At 52.2% G+C, this 18461-nt stretch overlaps 2 protein-coding genes and 1 long non-coding RNA gene across 3 annotated transcripts in view; 1 reads left to right on the top strand and 2 right to left on the bottom strand.

The window, feature by feature from the left end:
* LOC118169545 overlaps positions 1-1138 on the bottom strand; it is an 11756-nt gene extending 10618 nt beyond the window's left edge. Inside the window, 5 exon segments of the mRNA XM_035330873.1 lie at positions 4-121; positions 123-179; positions 181-294; positions 498-658; positions 887-1138. Of these exon segments, the coding sequence (XP_035186764.1) occupies positions 4-121; positions 123-179; positions 181-294; positions 498-658; positions 887-997 (561 nt within the window). The 5' untranslated portion in view covers positions 998-1138.
* Positions 1139-3144: 2006 nt separating this feature from the next.
* Positions 3145-18074, top strand: MREG (melanoregulin). Its single transcript, XM_035331932.1, has 5 exons — positions 3145-3790; positions 9607-9766; positions 14941-15031; positions 16368-16531; positions 16897-18074. The coding sequence occupies exons 1-5, from the start codon at positions 3447-3449 to the stop codon at positions 17038-17040; spliced, it is 903 nt and encodes a 300-aa protein (XP_035187823.1). The 5' UTR covers positions 3145-3446; the 3' UTR covers positions 17041-18074.
* On the bottom strand, positions 7268-17510 carry LOC118170030. Its single transcript, XR_004752444.1, has 3 exons — positions 17373-17510; positions 16668-16781; positions 7268-8818 (listed from the first exon to the last, which is right to left on the bottom strand). It is a non-coding gene; the product is annotated as an uncharacterized LOC118170030 (long non-coding RNA).
* Positions 18075-18461: the final 387 nt, after the last annotated feature.

The following is an 18461-nucleotide window of genomic DNA, read 5'->3' as shown; positions in this document are numbered from 1 at the left end:
CGCTGCACCCACAAGCCCGTTGCTTCTCCTCTGCATGTTTCTCCTTGCCCTGACCAGCAGGGGAAGCCCCAAGACTTGGGTTTCATCCCTCACCTCCCAGAAGATCTGGGTCAACTTCTGTCAAGGTTCCGTAGTGCAGGCTCATGTCCACGGTGTGGGTGCTGATGGCCACGCAGCCTCACCACGCTGTTCACTTCTCTCATGAAGTTCGTGTCGAACCAGTGCGCAGCTGTGAATGAAGCAAGGAGGTCAACTGAGGCGTCCTCAAAGGGCAGCTCCTCCACAGGGCACACACAACATGGGGAAGAAAAAACAAGAATATATCACAGGAAATTAGGAAGATACAAAATAAATAGGTATTTTTTGGCTGTGGATGCTATAAGGGCAGGATAACGCACATGCCAGGAGTCCCTCCAGGTGGGACATGCTTCACCACCCATGCCCAGCCCACCAGGTCAGCGTGAGGACCTGAATTCTGCCTCAGCCCTGGTACTCACAGGTAGGAGACACTGGGAGGTGAGGGGGCGGCCTTGGCCTCCTGGATCTGTGCCTGGCTGATGTCTGTGCCCACCACCTTCCCGAAGCGCTCTGCCAGGAAGCGGGTGCCTTGCCCCGACCTGCAGCCCACATCCACAGCCAGCTCGGTGGGGTTTGTGCCCTGCAAAGCAGGGAAGCATGCACACCTCAGTCCAGCACCCCCAAATCCTGGGTTTTTAACCCCATTCCATGCCCCTGTGCACACCTGTGATGCATGCTGTGACCTGTGGAAAAGCTCAGGGGGCATCCACACCTCACAGATTCCTCACCACAGCACCACACAAGGCAACACCCCCCATAAAACAAAACTAACCCCCCCCCCACCACATTTTGGCCGTGCCCTGCTCACCTTCTCCCTCAGGTAGCTGGGGATGGCTCCCTGCAGCCCCTCGCCAGGGCTGAAGAGGTATTTCTGGTAGACGGCCGCATGCCCTCTCCCCTCGAACATCTGTGTGGCCATGCTGACGGCCACAAGGCCTCATCCCACGCTGCCCGAACCCTCCTGCCTCTGCTGCTCAGCCTCCGGGCTGCCAGGAGAACTTTGCCCCCACCTGCAGCACCAGAGATGCTCTCAGCCTCCCTCGGCCTCTCCCCGGGCAGCGGAGGCTGCGGGCCCCAGCTGCCTCCTGGAAGCCTGAGCAGCCATAGCCTACACCGCTTGGCACGGAGAGGCCGGGAAGGCTGCCAGGAAGACACGCTGCTCCCTTCACAGGCAGCATGCTAGGTTTTTTGGAGCTGCAGGCAGCGGAGGTTTAATGGTTGGAGCTGCAGGCAGCAGAGGTTTAATGGTTGTTGTTCTTTTTCCTCCTTCGAGCACAGTGTTTTGCAGGTTACAAGGCAAACTGCTCCCTCTAGAGCAGCTGTGGAGCTGTACCAGGCACAAGGCTAGCTCTGTGCGCTCACCCCTATGGGCGTACATCAGTGTGGGGGCCCCCAAAAAATTTAACACTGCTGCTGGAGCCCATCCCCTGGGGCAGGCACCAGCCTCGGCCCTCTCCTCTGCACAGCCACCATGGTAATTCAGCAAAGTCCCAGAAAGTGCAAAAAAGGGGGCTGCTCAGGAGCCCCACACCCCTCAGGAAGCAGATGTGAAGCTCAGCACACACCACAAGCTGGAACCAAGCCCTGCAGGAACCCCTGCCCCTATTACACAGCCTGGCTGTGCTGAAACACCCTCCTGCCACCCAGCAGAAGGGGAAAAAAGCACCACCGGAGCCTTTATAACCCCGCTGCCAGCATCAGGAGCACGGTTCCTCACCTGGCTGCAGGCAGGATGTTTCCATTTGCAGAGGCAGTCACTGGAGTAACACTTATCACACACACCTGGGGCCAGCAGAGCCTGGATGCACCCCAAGTAGGTTCCTTCAATTTGAAATTTGCATTGCAGTTGTAAACCTCTGATAATAAGCAGAGATTTTGAGCCCGTGCTAATGTTAAGGGACCAAAAGCCCCTGTATTTTCCAGCATGGAAGAGCTGCTCCTTGAGATGCTGGCTTTCTACCCAGAACAAATTCCACTCCCTAGCAGGCCCCGCTCTGTAACGGTGTTCACGCTGTCCCAGCAATACCTCTCCAGAAGAAAAATCTCCCCTAATTTCACTACAAGACCTCTTAGCCAGCTCCTTTTCCTGCAGCTACAAAGCACTTGTTGCAAAACCTCATAAATGCCTTCTAATTACACGTATTTTCTAAGCAGAACATGAATTTCTCCTTGATTTCCGCAGTGACCATATTTTAAGCACTTCAGCTCTGAGCCTTTTGGATTTCTGGCCGGGCTGATTTAAAACGTATGGTGTCAATGTGTGTAAGTGCGTGAGATGCGATGGAAATCCCTATCACTGGGGCTATTTTGGGGAAGGCGAAGCAGGAATGTGCATTCACGTGTGCAAGTAACCACCACAGCTGTTTGCCAGAGTGTTTTCATAGTGGCTGGCATGTCTTCTGGCTGTCCTTGTGCTCAAGCACACAAGAGGTTGAAAAGAAGCAAGGGCAAGCTGCAGGCCATGAGGAAACCTGTGGAAGAGCCCTCGGCTTTGAAATCCTGCCTGGCCGGTCAGCTCATCCCGTGGAAATCCTGCCCTGTGAATGCTCTGTGCACAGAGGAGCTGAAAGCCCTGGCTGAGCAGAAAAGCCCAGCGCTGGGACCTTCTGGAAGCAGCATGAAACAAGTCCTTCTCCCACAATCTCACCCTTTAATTAAGGAAGATGGAAAGACTGGCTGGGGGAATGATTAATGAAGTGAACAAGTCACATGAGAATCTGTGGCTGGGCCAGGGAGCATGCCAAGCTCCCCACACAGGCATCCAAAGCTCCTCTTGCCTCCCCTTCTTCACCCTGTGCCACTACTTTCTTTTAAAAGTGGCATCAAGAGCTTAATTTGCAAATCAAAATGAATTAACTAATTAACCTCCCGTGGCCTCAGACAGATGTGGATGTGCCATGGCACCTTTGTGGTACTGTCACCCTGAATTTCAGCCCTCCGTGCCAAGCGAAAGGTGCCCACGGAGCGAGAGCACCTCACAGTGCCTCCAAGGAATGATGGAGAAGCACCTCCAGAAGTTCTGGGAGAAGCTCGTGGACCCACCTTGAACTTCGAGGACGTGCCACGGGTGTGCTGGCGCTGGCCAAGAGCCCGGAGATGTGATGGATTGATCCCAAGCGGGCCACACACCAAAATCTGGACCCAGTGAATCCCCTTCTGCCCCAAATGTGGGTCTGTCAGGCACAGCACCTGGTCCTGGGTGGGAAATAACCTTTGGGGTGGCTGTGGGTGCTCTCAGCTCCCCAAATCGAGCATGCTCCTTTTGGGTGTTGGATGCTGCCGACACGTCACGGCCACATTGTGCGGGCACGGAGCTTCGCTCCCCGGGGCTGCCGAGCATCCAAGTGGCCATAATTCACCGGAAGGGGATGATCGTGGATCGGCGCAGCCCTGGAATGAAGAGGGAGAGCAAGAGGAGCGCGCACCACCTTCATTTCGCCTTTTTGCCTGCGTTTGGGCCGCGCCAGGCTCCGGTGGACGAGCGCGATGGCTCCCAGCGGCTGAGGCCGTGGGAAAGCTGCGGGAGGAGCGGATCCAAAGCCGAGGAAGGGCTTGGGGAGGCGCCGAGGGCGGGGAGAGCACGGGCGAGCAGAGCCCAACGCGGCTCCCTGGAGGAGCCCATGGGGCTGCGGGCTTGGCTGCGCTCGCTGGGCGGCTGCTGCGGCTGCTGCGGAGGGGAGGCGGCGGCCCCCGAGAAGGAGCCGCTGCTCAGGTGAGTGCCCCCCTTCCCCATCCCCGCGCCCCCGGGGCCAGGGGGATGCTCCGAGCCCAGCCCCTCTTCGCCTTCTCCCGCCTTTGTCACCCTTTCTGCTGCTTTTTACCCCGCGGGAGGCTCTGGGGGGGTTCGTGTGCAGGGTCTCGCCCCCCCCGCGGCGTGATGCCGCTGCGTGCGCCCGGCGCTCAGACAAGGAAATCGAACGAGTTTTTGAGGGAGAAGCAGCAGCTGCATCTTCCCCCGAGAGGTCCGCGGAACGAACCGGTCCGCGACTGCCCACTGCAGTTTGGAGAAGCAAGTTTTTCGCCAACCCCCCCCCCCCCCCCCATTATTTTATTTGGGATTCACATACCTGTGCCTGTAGTGTCAAGGTGGATTTTCCATCCGATTTTCTCATGTCCTCTCCATGGAGACATTGGTCAAACCACAGGGTGACACAGGCTGTGTACCCCCCGTCATCTTCCTTACACAGAAGGACACTTACCCCCAAGCCTCAGACACTGGTTTGTACAGGTGGGGAGAAAGGTAAATTCTCTCAGGTGGTGGACCTCTTCCAAAGGTTTCTCTGCAGCCAAGACAAGCCTGTAGGGAAGAGGAGAGACTTTCTTCATACTGCCAAGTTTGTTTAGCCAATTCATCCACTGGGGGTTCCTCATGGCCTGTCCAGTGGAGGTGCCCCCTGCTCTGGATGCCTGCCCATATCCTCCCACTCTCCCTGCCACTCCTAGCTATCCTGCCTCAGGACAGATCTCGGGATGACTCTCTCAAGTATTTGTTTAACCTTAGACAAAACCTGAGGTGCATTCAGGAGACATAACAATAAGAACATGCTGGTCTGAACCTCCCAAGGATAGTCGAGGGTTTGAAAAGCTACTGTAACACTCCTGGAGGAGAAGAAAGTGAGAGGGAACAAGTGGGAAAAAAACACCTTCCCCTGACTCTACCTCAGAAACTATTAACAATTACACCTTCACACTTTTTCTTCAGGGATCCAATCTACAGAGGTGTCGGGGAAGTGTCCAACAATAGTTCCTTTCTTTAAAGTTATCTCCTTGAAGCTATAACTTCTGGTAATCTAAAGGCTTTTGACTTGCATGTTGTGAAAACAGTGTTTCTCTGATGAGCAGTGTGTTCTCACAATTTCCACTTAGTAAAAGTAAGAGTAATGCCACCTGTACCTATCCAAATCTGTTTCTACTTACCACAAGAAATAATCTGAGGTCCCATTAAGGCACCTTTTTCACAAAATCTGTTGTTCAATCTTAACAAATACTTCAGAACATTCTTCAAAGTTAGGCTTACCTGTAAGCACTTGAGTTTGAGGTTTTTATTATTATTATTTTATTTCTAAGGGCTGGAAAGGAGCTCAGAATCCATGTAAGTAATTTCATTGAAAACAGACAAGGTGAAGGAAGTACTCAAACTCCTCAACATTAAACAACCGTAGAAGCCAGGAACCCTTACCTGCCAGATTCTGAGCTTGAGTCACTTCCAAACTACTTCACAGCGAAGTCATACCACCAGGGTTTTACTGGACTGAGAAGGCACCACCAACGTAACTAGCTCATAGAGTCACTGGAGCTATTTCACAGAGATGGTCAAAAACATGAAGAAAAAGCAGCCTACTGGGGAAACACTGAGCCCATTTCACCATGGTAGAAAAGCACCCTAGAAAACCTGAGCCTCAAACTCCCCTAGGTAGGCAATTCCCTACTGCTCCTCATGCTTCCTATATAGTAAAGGTCGAATGATCCACACCTGGCAGATTTCACTTAACAAGGCTGGAGCCAAGAGACCTTGTGGAATAGGGCCCTCTACCCGGCTTCAGACTTTTAAGGTCAATTGCCCCTTATCACTAATAGAAATAACCTGACATGGGGCTTAGTGATTAGAGTTGACCTAATGAATTAACCACAAAAGGTGCACAAGGGTCATATTTCTGTCAGTCATTTTGTGAGGAAAATTAGTACAGAGCCTGTCAAAAGAAAGAAAGAAAGAAAAGAAAAAAAGAAAATGACCTCAAAGGCAAAATTGTTATCATATATTTTCATCTGTCTAGTCATGACAGATAAAGAATATAGCAATCAGAACTACTTTTCTTGACTTTAATATTATTTAAATTTGCTTTTCTGAGATCTCTTCTTTATGTAGGACTTTTCAAAATCTCGCCCCTTGACCTCTGACTGCCCCATTTACTTTGGCTGTGTATAAACTATCACGTATAAATGCCAGGATCTGGATCCTCACTCACTATTCAGGCCAAAGACTGGGCTGAAGGTTTGGGCTTTAATTTGGTTCCATGCCTACTTTGCTGTTTCCTGGCAGGTCATGGGAAGAAGATTGGCTGTCCTGGGGGAGCTGATGTACATGTGGCTTTTAGGCTGCAGCCAAAGTGTTCCTCTAGGTCTGGAAGTCTGAAGATGGTTGCAGTCTCCAAGCTCAGATACAACCACGTATTAGTCTGGCGCAACTGATTTTTGTGTTCCTTGCACTAGCTGTTCCTTCACCTCCTCTTCAGAGACAAGGACACGCGTCTCTTTCGTGCTCCTTCATTAGTAAACAAACCAGGACAGATTAAAGCCTCTTTCTTCAAGTCAGTAAGATACTGGGCTACAAAGATGGTGAAGGGCCTAGAGGGGGAGATGTATGAGGAGCGGCTGAGGTCACTGGGCCTGCTCAGCCTGGAAAAGAGGAGGCCGAGGGGAGACCTCATCGTGGTCTACAGCTTCCTCACGAGGGGGAGTGGAGGGGCAGGCGCAGATCTGTTCTCTTTAGTCACCAGCAATAGCATCTGCGGGATTGGTGTCAAGCTGAGGCAGGGGAGGTTCAGGCAGGACATCAGGAAGAGGTTCTTCACTGGGAGAGTGGTCGCACACTGGAACAGTCACTGCACCGAGCCTGTCGGAGTTTAAGAAGCGTTCAGACTGTGCACTTAGTCACATGGTGTGAATTTTTGGGTAGACCTGTGTGGTGCCAGGAGTTGGACTCGATGATCCTTACGGGACCGTTCCAACTCAGGCTATTCTATGATTCTATATCCCCCTTTGGTTTCAGTGAGAATTCAGGCCCTAACAACTGAAGTTTCTTCTGGATGGTGTTTCTTCTGAACAGGATAATTTCATTTCCCTTTTGAAGACTTACAAGGATGTAGGAACAAAAGCAAAGGCATAAAAAAGTACCTGAGGCCTAGGCCTCTTTTCAGCCTGCAGCAGACTATCGGTATGATATTATCATTTCAGACAAATATGATCCATGTAGTGTGAAGTGTTCCGGCACGCTTACAATCTGCCAAAGGCCAGAAAATGGGACCTTCATTTTTAAGACTGTATGGAAAAGAAAACAAAAACAACAACAACAGACAAGGAACTTTTCCTTCACCTAAATTCCTTCAGGTGTCCACAAGGAATTTTGCGTGTCCAAAATTTTTTAGGACATTTCACCGACTATGTAATATTGAGTAGTTGGGAAGAGGACAGACCCGTGCCCATGCAGAACTGGGGTTTGCACCCTGCAGGTGGCTCCGTGCAGCATCCTCCCGCAGCGCCGCGGGGGTAGGGGGGCTCCCAGGACGTGGGGTGACCTATTTAGTGAGCGGGGAGTCACGGGAGCTTCCAGCGGGGATGGAAGCGCCCTGATTCCGTGCTGCTAAAGTGGTTACCTCAGTAAGAAGCAGATAATCCCCAGCATGGGGCCTGCAGCCCAGGAAATTCGTATTAACCTAATGAGAGCTCGGCGCACGTGCGGAGAGGTGCGAGCGCGGCCGTGCACCTTTCTTTAGCAACGTGCCTTTGTACACCCATCCGCTTATTGCTGGCTGTAAGCAGGAAAGGCTGTACAAATGCTGGGTGTTTGAAAGGCACCTGCTACTGTGCAAGTGTGGCCGCATTAATTAAGCTAATAGCCTAATCACTGGCTTGTCCGCGGATGGGAGGCTTTGGGGTTTTATATTTTGAAGCAGGGATCTCACGGGAGCACGGTGCTGTTTATTTCATTGCAGCGCCATTTGAAGTGAGTGACTTGGTGGGGATTTCAGCTCTTCACTCTCTGGGAGCTGAGCCCTGGGATAGCCCCCTGAGTGCTGACTCTGTGACTTTTCACCTTAATCTTCCCAAGCCATAAATCTGACATTCAGAGAAGGAAGCAGTGATGGGAAGGAAACCTGTGGGCAAAGCGTTAATGCCTCTGGTCCCATGGAGACTGCTGCAGCTGGCCTTGCAGGCTGCCCTTCACATGCTCCGGTGATTTTCCCCTGGTGATTTTTTTTTTTTTCATTTTGGTGATGTTTGGCGGTATGGCGCGCTCAGGGGATGCTTGTTCTGTGCCCGTCCTTCCCGCTGCTGCTCGCTGTGTTTGCTTGGGTCTGCTGCCTCTTGGGCAGCGTTTGGAAATGAAGACGCTTTGGGAAGCACCCTGCAAGCTGTGAGAGAGCGGCTCGTAAAGCTGAGGCGTGTTAGTGTTATTGCCAAATAGTGTTTTCATGGTAAGCCGGGTGCTGAGGGCTGTAGGTGGCTCGGTGAGTAGGAGGAAGCCTGCTGAAGGCAGAAGGATGGTGATGAAGGCTTGCGAGCAATGCCCCGTGGGTTGGGATACTGTGTGCCCCGCAGGGAGGCTTGGAAAAATCACAGAAGCCCTCCTGGCATGGCTGGATGCTTGCTCTGGTGTCCCCACGATGTCCTCTGCTCCATCCACAGTGTTTACTCGGGGATAAGAGGGTGTGAAGACACTTTGGGCGAGCCTGTGTTGGCAGGGCTGAGTTATGCCATCCACACCCTCACCCTTACCTTCGTTTGCTTGGCTTCAATGGGAGATTGTAAGAGATTATCTTTCCCCATATTACCTGTTGCTCAGGTTTTTGGTTTGCTGAGTCTAATTAAGCTTCCTGCAGGAATGCTGATGTGAGTTTTGCTGTCTTAGCCATGTGCTGGAGCTCCTCTTAGCACCCTTTGTAACACCCTGATGTCACGGATAGAGTGCCTACAGTGCTATCTGAGGTTTGGCTGGATGGGTTTCTTGCCAAAGTTGTCCCTGCGGAATTAAACAACCCTGTAAAAAAACATGCACTACCACCAGCAACAAGCACAGCGCGTAGAAAAGCTCCTCGCCTCGGTGGGGACAGCCTCCCCAGAAGGTGATGCTCTGCTTTGCTGACCATCGATCGAATAAATCTGGGTTTTCTCCAGCAGGCTGAGGAGGTCACCATCCTGTGCAGCCCCTGCTCGAGCAGGGTCACCTCCACAGGGCTGCCCAGGCCTGTGGCCAGTTGGGTTTTGAGCATCTCCATGTGTGGAAACTCCACAACCTCTCTGGGCAACCCATGCCAGTTTTTACTTAACATTAAAACAGAATTTCCTGCATTTCAGTTTTCATCCTACCATGGGGCAGCACCGAGAAGGGTCTGACTCCATCTCTTGCTCCCTCCCACCAGGAATTAGGATGGGATCGGGTATTTGGATCGGGCACATGGATAAGATCTCCCCGAACCACCTCTTCCCCAGTTCCAGCTCCAACAGAAGCACCACGTGTTTTGTCCAGAATAAAACACTGCCCAACAGCCGTACCTGTGAGGAGGAGACGGGTGGGAGCAGAAGCTTGAGCTTGAGAAGTTGAGCTCTTGGAGAGCCTGGGGGGGATTGCACGGGGGGACACAGGGAGATGTGCTCCTAGGATCTTCATTTTCTCAAGGTGTGCTGGTGTAGACACCGTGAAAAGGGATTCAAGCTCAAAAAGAGATTGAAGCTCACAGAAGGGATTTTTTTGGGAAGGCCAAGGTGATGCTCGGGTGGGTGACGCAGCCTCTCATCCCCTCTCTGCAGCAACAACAACCCGTACGCCTCCTTTGGAGCCACACTGGCGCGGGACGAGGAGCAGAACCTGTGGAGCACCCCGCACGACGTGACCCACACGGAGGCGGACGACGACCGGGTGCTGTACAACATGATCGTGGGCAGGAGCCAGCTGGACAAGGACTCCGAGGTGAGGACGGGCAACCTGCCTTGGGCTTCACGGAGCACTGGGGTCGCCGGCTCTATTTCCTAGCTCACCAGGATGGGTTTGGTCCAATACTTGCTTGTTTGGGGGTTTCTGGGATGGGATGGTGGTAGCTCTGCCTGCGGTGGCCACATCCCAGGTTCACATGGCATCGTCAGTGCCTTGGGCTGAGCTGCTGCTCCAGTGAGACACTTCTCCAATGGGTTATAGGACAATTACCAAGAAGCGGAGAACTGGCACTGGCACGGCACGGCACAGAAGGGAAAACTCATCTCTGTTACATAAACACTGCTCTGCAGCCCTCATTTCCTTCCCCAAAGCACTTCTGTGCAAAGGAGATTTCGGTGGCCTGATTAGCACCATGCTGTAGCAAATACAGATGCCTTTCCCCTCTCTGATTGCCTTTCAGACTCCAAAATGTTTTCAGAAAAGCCCGGAGGCTTCCCATTTAATTTCAGCATGATCCCATTTCATCCAAGAGAGCGTGAGACCATAACTCCTCCCCACTGTGAGACAGTCCCCTTACCCCAAAAGCTTTCACTAGAAGGTATGGCTGGGATTAAATAAAAGTTTTAAATATCAAAATGCCCTTTTCCTTCCCCACTTTGTCTTCTCCACAGCCTAATTGGATTGAAGGAAACAAGGACAGCTCCGTTCAGGGGCTTGGTGTGGAGCGGGGTGGACTTCAGGGCCCAAAGCAAAGGAGAGCACGATAGTGCCTGATTTTAGCCTTTTAAGGCTCATTATAAGGCAGGAGTCATAAAAAAATATATTATTAGCTATAAAATGGTATCCTAAGTGCTAAATGATGGCTCCTTGGGCAAAGGAGTGCTGTGTGTCAGCCTCACTGGGGCTGCAGATGTGAGCGTAAGTCGGGGGCTAGCGAGCAAGCGCTTCTGCTCCTGCTTGTGCCAAAACAACTGCACCATTTTGTTTGCAGCACGATTAATAAAAAAAACCCTGAGGAGCATGACATCAGGCTCACCTGGAAGCTTGCTGCAGTGCAGTGTGGTTGGAGAAACTCGGAAGGTTTGCATGAGGTGCAGCGCGGGGCTGTGCCCTGTGCACGTGCTCTGCAGCGAGGGAAACTGAGGCACACAGGGCTCAGCCATGCACATTGCTTAGCTGTGGTCTCCTGCCTCCCAGCCAGGTCCTGTAATTTGCTTAAACAGTAGACTCGAGGATATACAAGCTGTAGTAGTCCTCAGCTGCAGCCCTTTCCTGGTGCCAGGACAGGGAGGAATTTGGCCTGGGAACCCAACATTCCTGCGGCCGGCCCCGGGTGCCGAAATCTCTCCTTATTCTCCAGTGAGCATTGAAGAAAACTAGGCCAGATTGCGTCGCCCTCTCCTCCTAACGAGAGAGTGAAAAATCTAATTGCAAAACAGCACCGGCCTGCGACAGCCGTAAGCTGCTTTGGGAGCTGCTGCTGGCAGCTGGTCCCCGGGGAGCGCGCAGATGCTGTGGGCAGGGGATGGGCCAGGGCTGCTGCTTCGTGCTGAGCACAGGCGTCACGAAACCATCCCTGCCTTTGCTCAATCTCAGTTAAAATGGGACCAAAAGGAGAACTGATCCCTGGATCTCTGCCCCTAGATTTAACTTCAGCCTGCGGTGCGCTTACTGTGTGCTTCCTTCCCACCTTTATCGCCGTGATTTCCTAGCACGAGGGGCTGGCAGGACCACAAAGGGCAGCTCTCTCCACGTGGCGACGTGACACCGCCGCGGCATTCAAACCCATATAGCATTTTCCTCAATCTACCCCACATCTGCTTCCTGTTGCATTTTCTGTTTTTAAATCTCTGCGCACAAAGAGACAAGTGCTGTGAGCTAGGACAGAAGCAGGGGCAGGGGAAAGCCCAGGCGCCCCATCGCCAGCAGAATGATGAATCCCAAGGCGTACCGAGATTTCTGGTGGCGATGCCTGGGGTGTGAACTCCTGGGCATCAATGAACAGATGAGAAAAATATGTTCTCCTCCTTTGTCTTGTTCCCTGAGCGAGCCTGCAGGGTTTGGTTGGTGGAAACCGCCAGGTAACTCCACGTGGTGCCCAAGGGTGGCCTGTAAGCATCCTCAGAGGAGCCTGTTTACGTTGTTTGCCTACACAAGCATTTTTTGGCAAGTCTTTGCATCAAGACAGGCTGTTTTTTCTGAAAGAGCAGCTGCAGCCCACGTGTAACTGGAGGAGGCTGGCGAGGGGTGAGCACCTCCCTGTGTGTAATCACAACAGAGCAACATTTGAGGTGCAGCACAAGGCGGTGATTTCCTGTGCTCACACAGCAGCAGAGACTTCGGACACGTCCACCTCAGTGTTTCTCCTCCCTGCCCCTTTCCTCCGTGAAACTTGGCAGCTCCGGTGCAAATTCCTCGTGCCCTCGGCTTGCGTAAGGCTGTGGGGCTGCTCCTTGCTGAACCAGGGCAGTGAGCTCCCGCAGGCAGGCACTGCGCTACCCTGGGCGAGATCAGAGCTCTTGGCGAAGCTCATCAAAGCTTGGGTCAATGTTCTGAATATGGAAAATTGCCTTTTTTTTTTTTTTTTTTTTTTTTTTTTTTTTTTTTCCCTGCGGCGGTGTCAAACCTGTTGTGGTATGAAATAATAGCCCGAATCTGGAGGTGAAATGAGAACCTCTAGAACAACGCGGTGTGATTTAGGATGCTGCACAGAAACGGCGCTGTTCCAGCAGGCAGCCTGCTAGCATGGAGAGAAGCGTTTTATGGGGCTGTGTTTGTGGGGCTCCAATGATAATGGACAAGCTGAGATGTGGGACGGTGCTTCAGTGTACGAACGTACCTGTGTTTGTATTTATTCAGCTTCTTCATGCTGGCTGAGAGCAGGAGCACCCCTGGGTGCAGGGTGCTACATCCCTGGCCCGGGGTTTTGCAGTTTTTCACTGGTAACTGTGCTTCAACCCCGTTTCCTAAAAAAATAGCAAACAGAACGGTGATACAAATTGCTTTCAAGGGAATAGGTGAAATGACCTCAGTAGGGGGTTGCTTTGGCAACATGAAGAAAACTCCCTGCTAATTAGGAAATTTCCATCTGAGCAGGGATGAAAAGTCCGACGGCGCCTGCCTGCTCTTTGGCACATTTGTTCCAGAGTCACGGAGCACCCTCCAGGCCACGTTTTCATGTTCAAGCCCAGCTCCAAGTTGCTTGCCCTGCTGAGCACGGGAGGAAATACCCCACAGCAGCAGCAAGGGCCGAGGGAGCACAGGGTTTGGCACAAGCCCCAGCTCCCTGCCCTCGGGTTTGGAGCATCCTCAGCCTCGTGATGCCACCCGGCCCCGCCGCAGGTCACCTCCTGGTGACTCAGGGATGCACATGGGGAACACCCGCCTGCTCTTGGCTCTGATGTTGCTTGTTCCTGCACAGAGACATGGGGCCAGACAGCATTTGCTCTTCCTCTGCTGTGCAGTTAAAGAAAGAGGCTTTTTTAGATTAATTTTGGGGGTAGAAAGCTGCTGTTATTTATTTGTTAAAGCAATGCAGCGGGCAGCCCCCTGCTGCATTTAGGACAGCTGTGCTGAGAGGAGAGGTCGGTGGTTTCTGAGGCTGGTGGAGAGCAGGGCATCGCCCAGCCTCACCCAGATAATCCCTGCTTTTCAAGCCTTCGTGCTGTCTGGAGGGCAGCCAGAGGTGACAAACAGCAGGGACAGGCAATGCTCGTAAGCACCATCTCCGATACCAAAGCCTCTCTGTCACACCCTCCCCAGATTCTCTCCCGGCAGGGCAGTGCTCGAGGTCCTCTGGGACTGGGTTCACTCCGTGAGCAGCTCAGGCAGCAGGATGTGAAAGGAAGCCGTAACCTAGATTTCCTCAGAACAAAAATAGACAGGGGAGGACACACTGCCCTGAATCCAGAGAGCGTCACGGCTCTCTCCCAGCCTGACCCCCCCTCCTGCTCCTGCCTCCGCCCTTCCTGCAGCCAGGGGCTGGACCGGCTCTTGGCTTCCTTTTTCCGGCAGCCAGGTGCCCTCGTGTGCACGCTGTAAAGGTGCACCTTTACGTGGCAGGCATTTAATTCTCAGCAGCCATGGCATATTGGCCAGGTTGGGGAAAAAGCAGTAGAAAAATAATATTAAAAAAAAACAAGTAAGAAATCTGCAAGAAATCTCCATCTCGAAATCTCCATCTCTGTACCAACTCAAGGAAACTCTGCTAGACAGCAGCTGCTGGAAAAGCAGTGGGGTTCCTGAAGCGTAGTCTGCCTTTGTGGATATTCATCACCGCCCTGAACCCAGGGAGGAAAATCCCAGGGGGGGCGGCACAGATGAGCACCCGTTTATTCTGCAGGAGTCCGCCTGTGTTGTCTGCTGCTCAGCAGTGTGATTAAGTAAGGCTGTTAGCACAAGGAAATGATCTGAGCGATGCTCCAACCCGCTGCGTGGACGCTGCTGTCAATGCATCCTTCCCAGTGTGCATATTTACATCGTCTATTTTTACTGTCCCCAAGTGCTTTTGAATACCTGCCTGCTCCAGGTGGAAGCCAAACAGGGGGCTGAGCCCTTTGGAGAAGACACCGTGTCCGTGACCATGCACAGCAGCAACTTTAAGTTTCCTACAGGCTGTCATCAGCTGTTAGAAATGTGCCGTGCCAGTTTAACCACAAGGGTATGCGAATAAGGTGTTGCAATAGGCAGAAGGTAATTATTAATATGTGCTCGTGCTTTCTCAAGCTGCAAGGGTCAATTAAGGTGTCTTCACAGCCTGAGGTTTTGGTACTAGCTGGGGTGTCAGGGTTTGGGGTAAAGAAGGGCTCTGCTTCGTGTTGTTCCCCATCCAGGACAGCACCACCAGGTCCAGCACCGAGCACAGCGGCAGGTTCGTGCTCTCCCCGTCCCACCTCGGAGCCCACCTCGGCCGCCAGCAACACCCAGGCGAAATTCTGTGATCCCAGCTCAAGGGAACTGGAAGCCTGCTCAGCCTGCGCTAAGGAGATACGGAGATGCTGTGCCAAAAGCCAAGCTAAAATATCCTTCCTTGCTCAGCATAACTTCTCCCAGAGGCACCAGAGGCCTGGCCATTGACCTTCACAGCGATCCCTCGCTGCCAGCATCGCTGGTTTAGCGCTGCCTCCATTTCTAGAAGCTGAAATTCCTCGAAAAGCAACAGAGCCCCACCGCGTGCAAATGCCTGACTCTGTTACCTCTTTGCTTTGCAGGAATGGCAGAAGCTCAACTATGATATCTATACCTTACGGCAAACCCGGAAAGAAGTGAGAAGCAGGTGGAAACACATTTTGGAGGATTTAGGTAAGCTGAAGGACAAAACGATGTCATTTCTGTGGTGCTGAGTGAGAGGTCCCACAGCCGGAAAGGCCAGGGACCAGAGCCAGCAGGAGGCAGGGGTCCAGGAGAGCCCCTCAAACCCAGCAGTGCACAGTCATCCATGTCTAGTTTCCTTCTGCAAGCTTAGGAGGACTACCTGGGAGCTCCCCATGTTTTATAAACAAGATAAGCAGGGAGAACTGAATATTCCTTTTAGATTTGATCACAGATACCTCTAGTTTTCCTCCTTGGCTCATGCCACTGATGGGAGTGAAACCACCCACTCTCTTTGCTCCAGAGTGAATTTGAAATGTTCTTGCACCAAAAAAATTGCCCAACGTTGTCACTGGGAGGAAAAGAGACGGGGATCTTGGCCACTCCTGGCATCTGGATGGGAGGAGCACTGAGAACTCACAACCAGGTATCAGCGCTCGTCTGTGCCCAGGTGCTCCACAGCCTGTGCAGACCACACGTGGGAGAGATCACTTGGTCCTTACATCTGTCCCTGCGTGTTGAGAAAGACTCTCCCAGATCCTGAATCTGTCCCTGGTCGTTGACAAAGGCCCTTCCAAGCAGCCACATCTCCCTCACAGCTGCAGTGGCTCCAGAGTTGGTTTGCAAAGGGTGGGAAGCTCAAGGCCTGAGATCTTTTGGCCGTAGCAGAGCGAGATGTGAAAGCAGAAGTGAAACCTGCTATCTTTTGCTAGCTACACCTGTGTTTTAATCATAAGACCATTGCTCTTTTCCCTGTAAACATATTCAGATAAGATGCATCGCCACCAGCTCCCTGGAGCTGAGTTAGTGGTAGCAATTACGTGATCACCGCCCTGATTCACCCTCCTCCCTTTTCCTTCCCTGGGTGCCTTTCCTATAAGAGATGCTGACTGCTACGGGAACGATCTCACGTGCATTCATTACTGCCAGGGATTTTTATCGCTCTCACACCTTGCCAGCAACATACTGCTGTAATCACTGGGGTGCCCCGCCAGCCCCAGAAGCTCTCGCACCACTTACATCAGGAGCATGCAGGAGCTGAATCAACACCCAGGGTTTGGGTGGGGCGATCGTGGCCCTCCTCTGGAAAACTAGCTACTTGCTCTGAATTTTCTTAATGATTTGTATTCCCCAGGCAGCAAGCTCATTCCTGCCCCAAGTGCAGCCATGGAGCTTGCTGCGGAAAAATTTGGTTTGTTTTAGTATGTAGGGAAAGCAGCAGCCTGGGGTGGAGGGGAAATGAGGAACTTGGCAAGGGCATTTAGTGCTCAGGGGTGGCCCCTGCTCTCCGTACCTTTGGCTCCTTTCTCTAACGTCTCCTCCCCAGGTTTCCAGAAGGAAGCAGACTCCCTCCTGTCCGTGACCAAACTCAGCATCATCAGCGACTCTCAGAACATGGGCAAAGCCCGGGACATCCTGCTAAAGCTGTCCGAAGAGACAAACATCTTCCCGACCAGCTGGCAGCTCTCTGAGCGCTACCTCTTCGTGGTGGTGAGTAGCTCCGAGCGTGCCTACCTCCCTGAAACCCTCAGCTCTGCAAATGGGTTCAAGCACAGGGGAGCAGGTAGGTGACCTCCAAGTGAGCTCAAGCACAGGGGAGCAGGTGGGTGGAAGGAAATTCAAGTACCTGGTAGCATCTGGAGCATCTCCATCAGATGTTGCACCTGTATCTCCTTGGAGACATGTTGTAGCACCATCAACTTGCTCCCGAAGGTGCTGTGCAGTTGGGTGCTCTCGTAGCCTGTTAATGAGGTGGGAGAAGATTAGACCTCACGCCTGGCTTAACCTGAGAGCCACGGAGGGAGGACCCCGACCAGGCAGCTCGCACTGATTGTAAAACCCTCTTGCTTTGGCAGGACCGGCTCATAGCTCTGGACGCTGCTGACGAGTTCTTCAAGATGGCCAGCGTGGTGTACCCAAAGAGGGCCGGCGTGGAAAGGGCGGATGAAAAGCAGGTCTCCGCTGGGATTCCCTCCCCTGGGATCAGGTTCCCCTGCTGAGGGCTTGTAGCACGAGTAGTGCCCTTCTTTGTTTCCCTGCCGAGAAGCGAGCGGGCTGCCCGGAGAGGAGCTGAGAGCCAGGGGTGCTCCACGGGGAGGGTATGGGAAGGGGACTGGTGGACCCCAAGGTGCTACAGGAGAAGGGAGCAGGAGCTGCTGCAGCTTTGTCCTGGTGGGGGGCCACCAGCTGGTAGGCATGGGGGGAATTGCTGCTCCCAGTAGCTGAAAATGTGGGATGTCTCCAGTGAGGAGAGCCACGTTGCTCCACTCATGGTATTAGCCACCTCCCTCAGCCCTCCCATCCAGGAGAACCAGCAAGGAAGGGAAAATACCTTGGTCATCTTCAACTTTGGGACACTGCTCTGCGTGCTGCTCCTCATCCTTGTCCCTGCCGGGCTGGTCCCAGCTCTTGCAGGAGCGGAGCTCACAGCTGGAGCCTCATTCAGTTGGGTGCTGGGACCCCAGCAGTGAGCAGTTCGGAGGCGTTTCTCTCAAGGGATGCTCAGCCCGTCACTGTAAACAAAGGTAGATTTTAGGGAGGCTCCATGGTGGGACCTGCTGAGAAATGTTCTCCTGCAACACCCTCAGACTGGTCACACCGACGTCTTCATTCATTTCTGAAAGTTCAGGTCTTAATTGCAATAGGAACAGCACCACAAAATTGCACGTGCTGTCCACGGATATGGTCACTGCTCTTCATGAAGATGTTAAATGGACACCCTTTGTATCTTTGTGTGTGTGTGTGTGTCTGACAATGAGCAATAATTTTAAAACACTGGATTCCACCACTTAAAAACAAGTGGAAGTTCATCACTGGTTATCACGTTTGCTGCTAACGGACCAGTTGAACATGCTGGTTGCTTAGGACCTCCCAAAACAGCAATATAGAGCTTTTATTTGTTTATACCTACAGAGTTTGAAATATATATATATATTTATGAAACGTTTCTGCTTGTCAGTCTTCCTGGGAAACATTTGTCTCAGCTCTGGACATCAATGAGAACTGAATTTAATAAACAAAACATGCTACAAAACCGAGGTTTCTTGCTCTCTCTCTGACCCTATTCAGGAAACAACATTTACCTCGCCTGCTGATAGCAAAAGGGCTGAGGTATTTGTAGAGCGTGGGCTTCTGCAACCTGTTCTTTACACACTTACACAACTTACCTGTTGACTTAAAAGAGAAAGGTCATTTTCCAGCCTAAGACCCAAAGCCTCTGTAGAAGATGATGGGGACTGAAATGAATTTCAATGGGATTTGGAGCTCATTGCCCAGATCCCACTGATTTTTTTTTGTTGTTGTTTATTATTTTTTTTTTAAGCAAAAGTTGAGCTGCACTTTGGAAAGCCTCCCATGTTTTTATAGAAAATAAACAAACTCTAGTGCACGGCAACTCTTGCGCTGGAGGGTTTGGTCTGAA

Source organism: Oxyura jamaicensis, chromosome 7 (genome assembly GCF_011077185.1).
Source record: "Oxyura jamaicensis isolate SHBP4307 breed ruddy duck chromosome 7, BPBGC_Ojam_1.0, whole genome shotgun sequence".
Taxonomy (NCBI): Eukaryota; Metazoa; Chordata; class Aves; order Anseriformes; family Anatidae; genus Oxyura; species Oxyura jamaicensis.
This window is presented reverse-complemented; position numbering and strand designations above follow the sequence as displayed.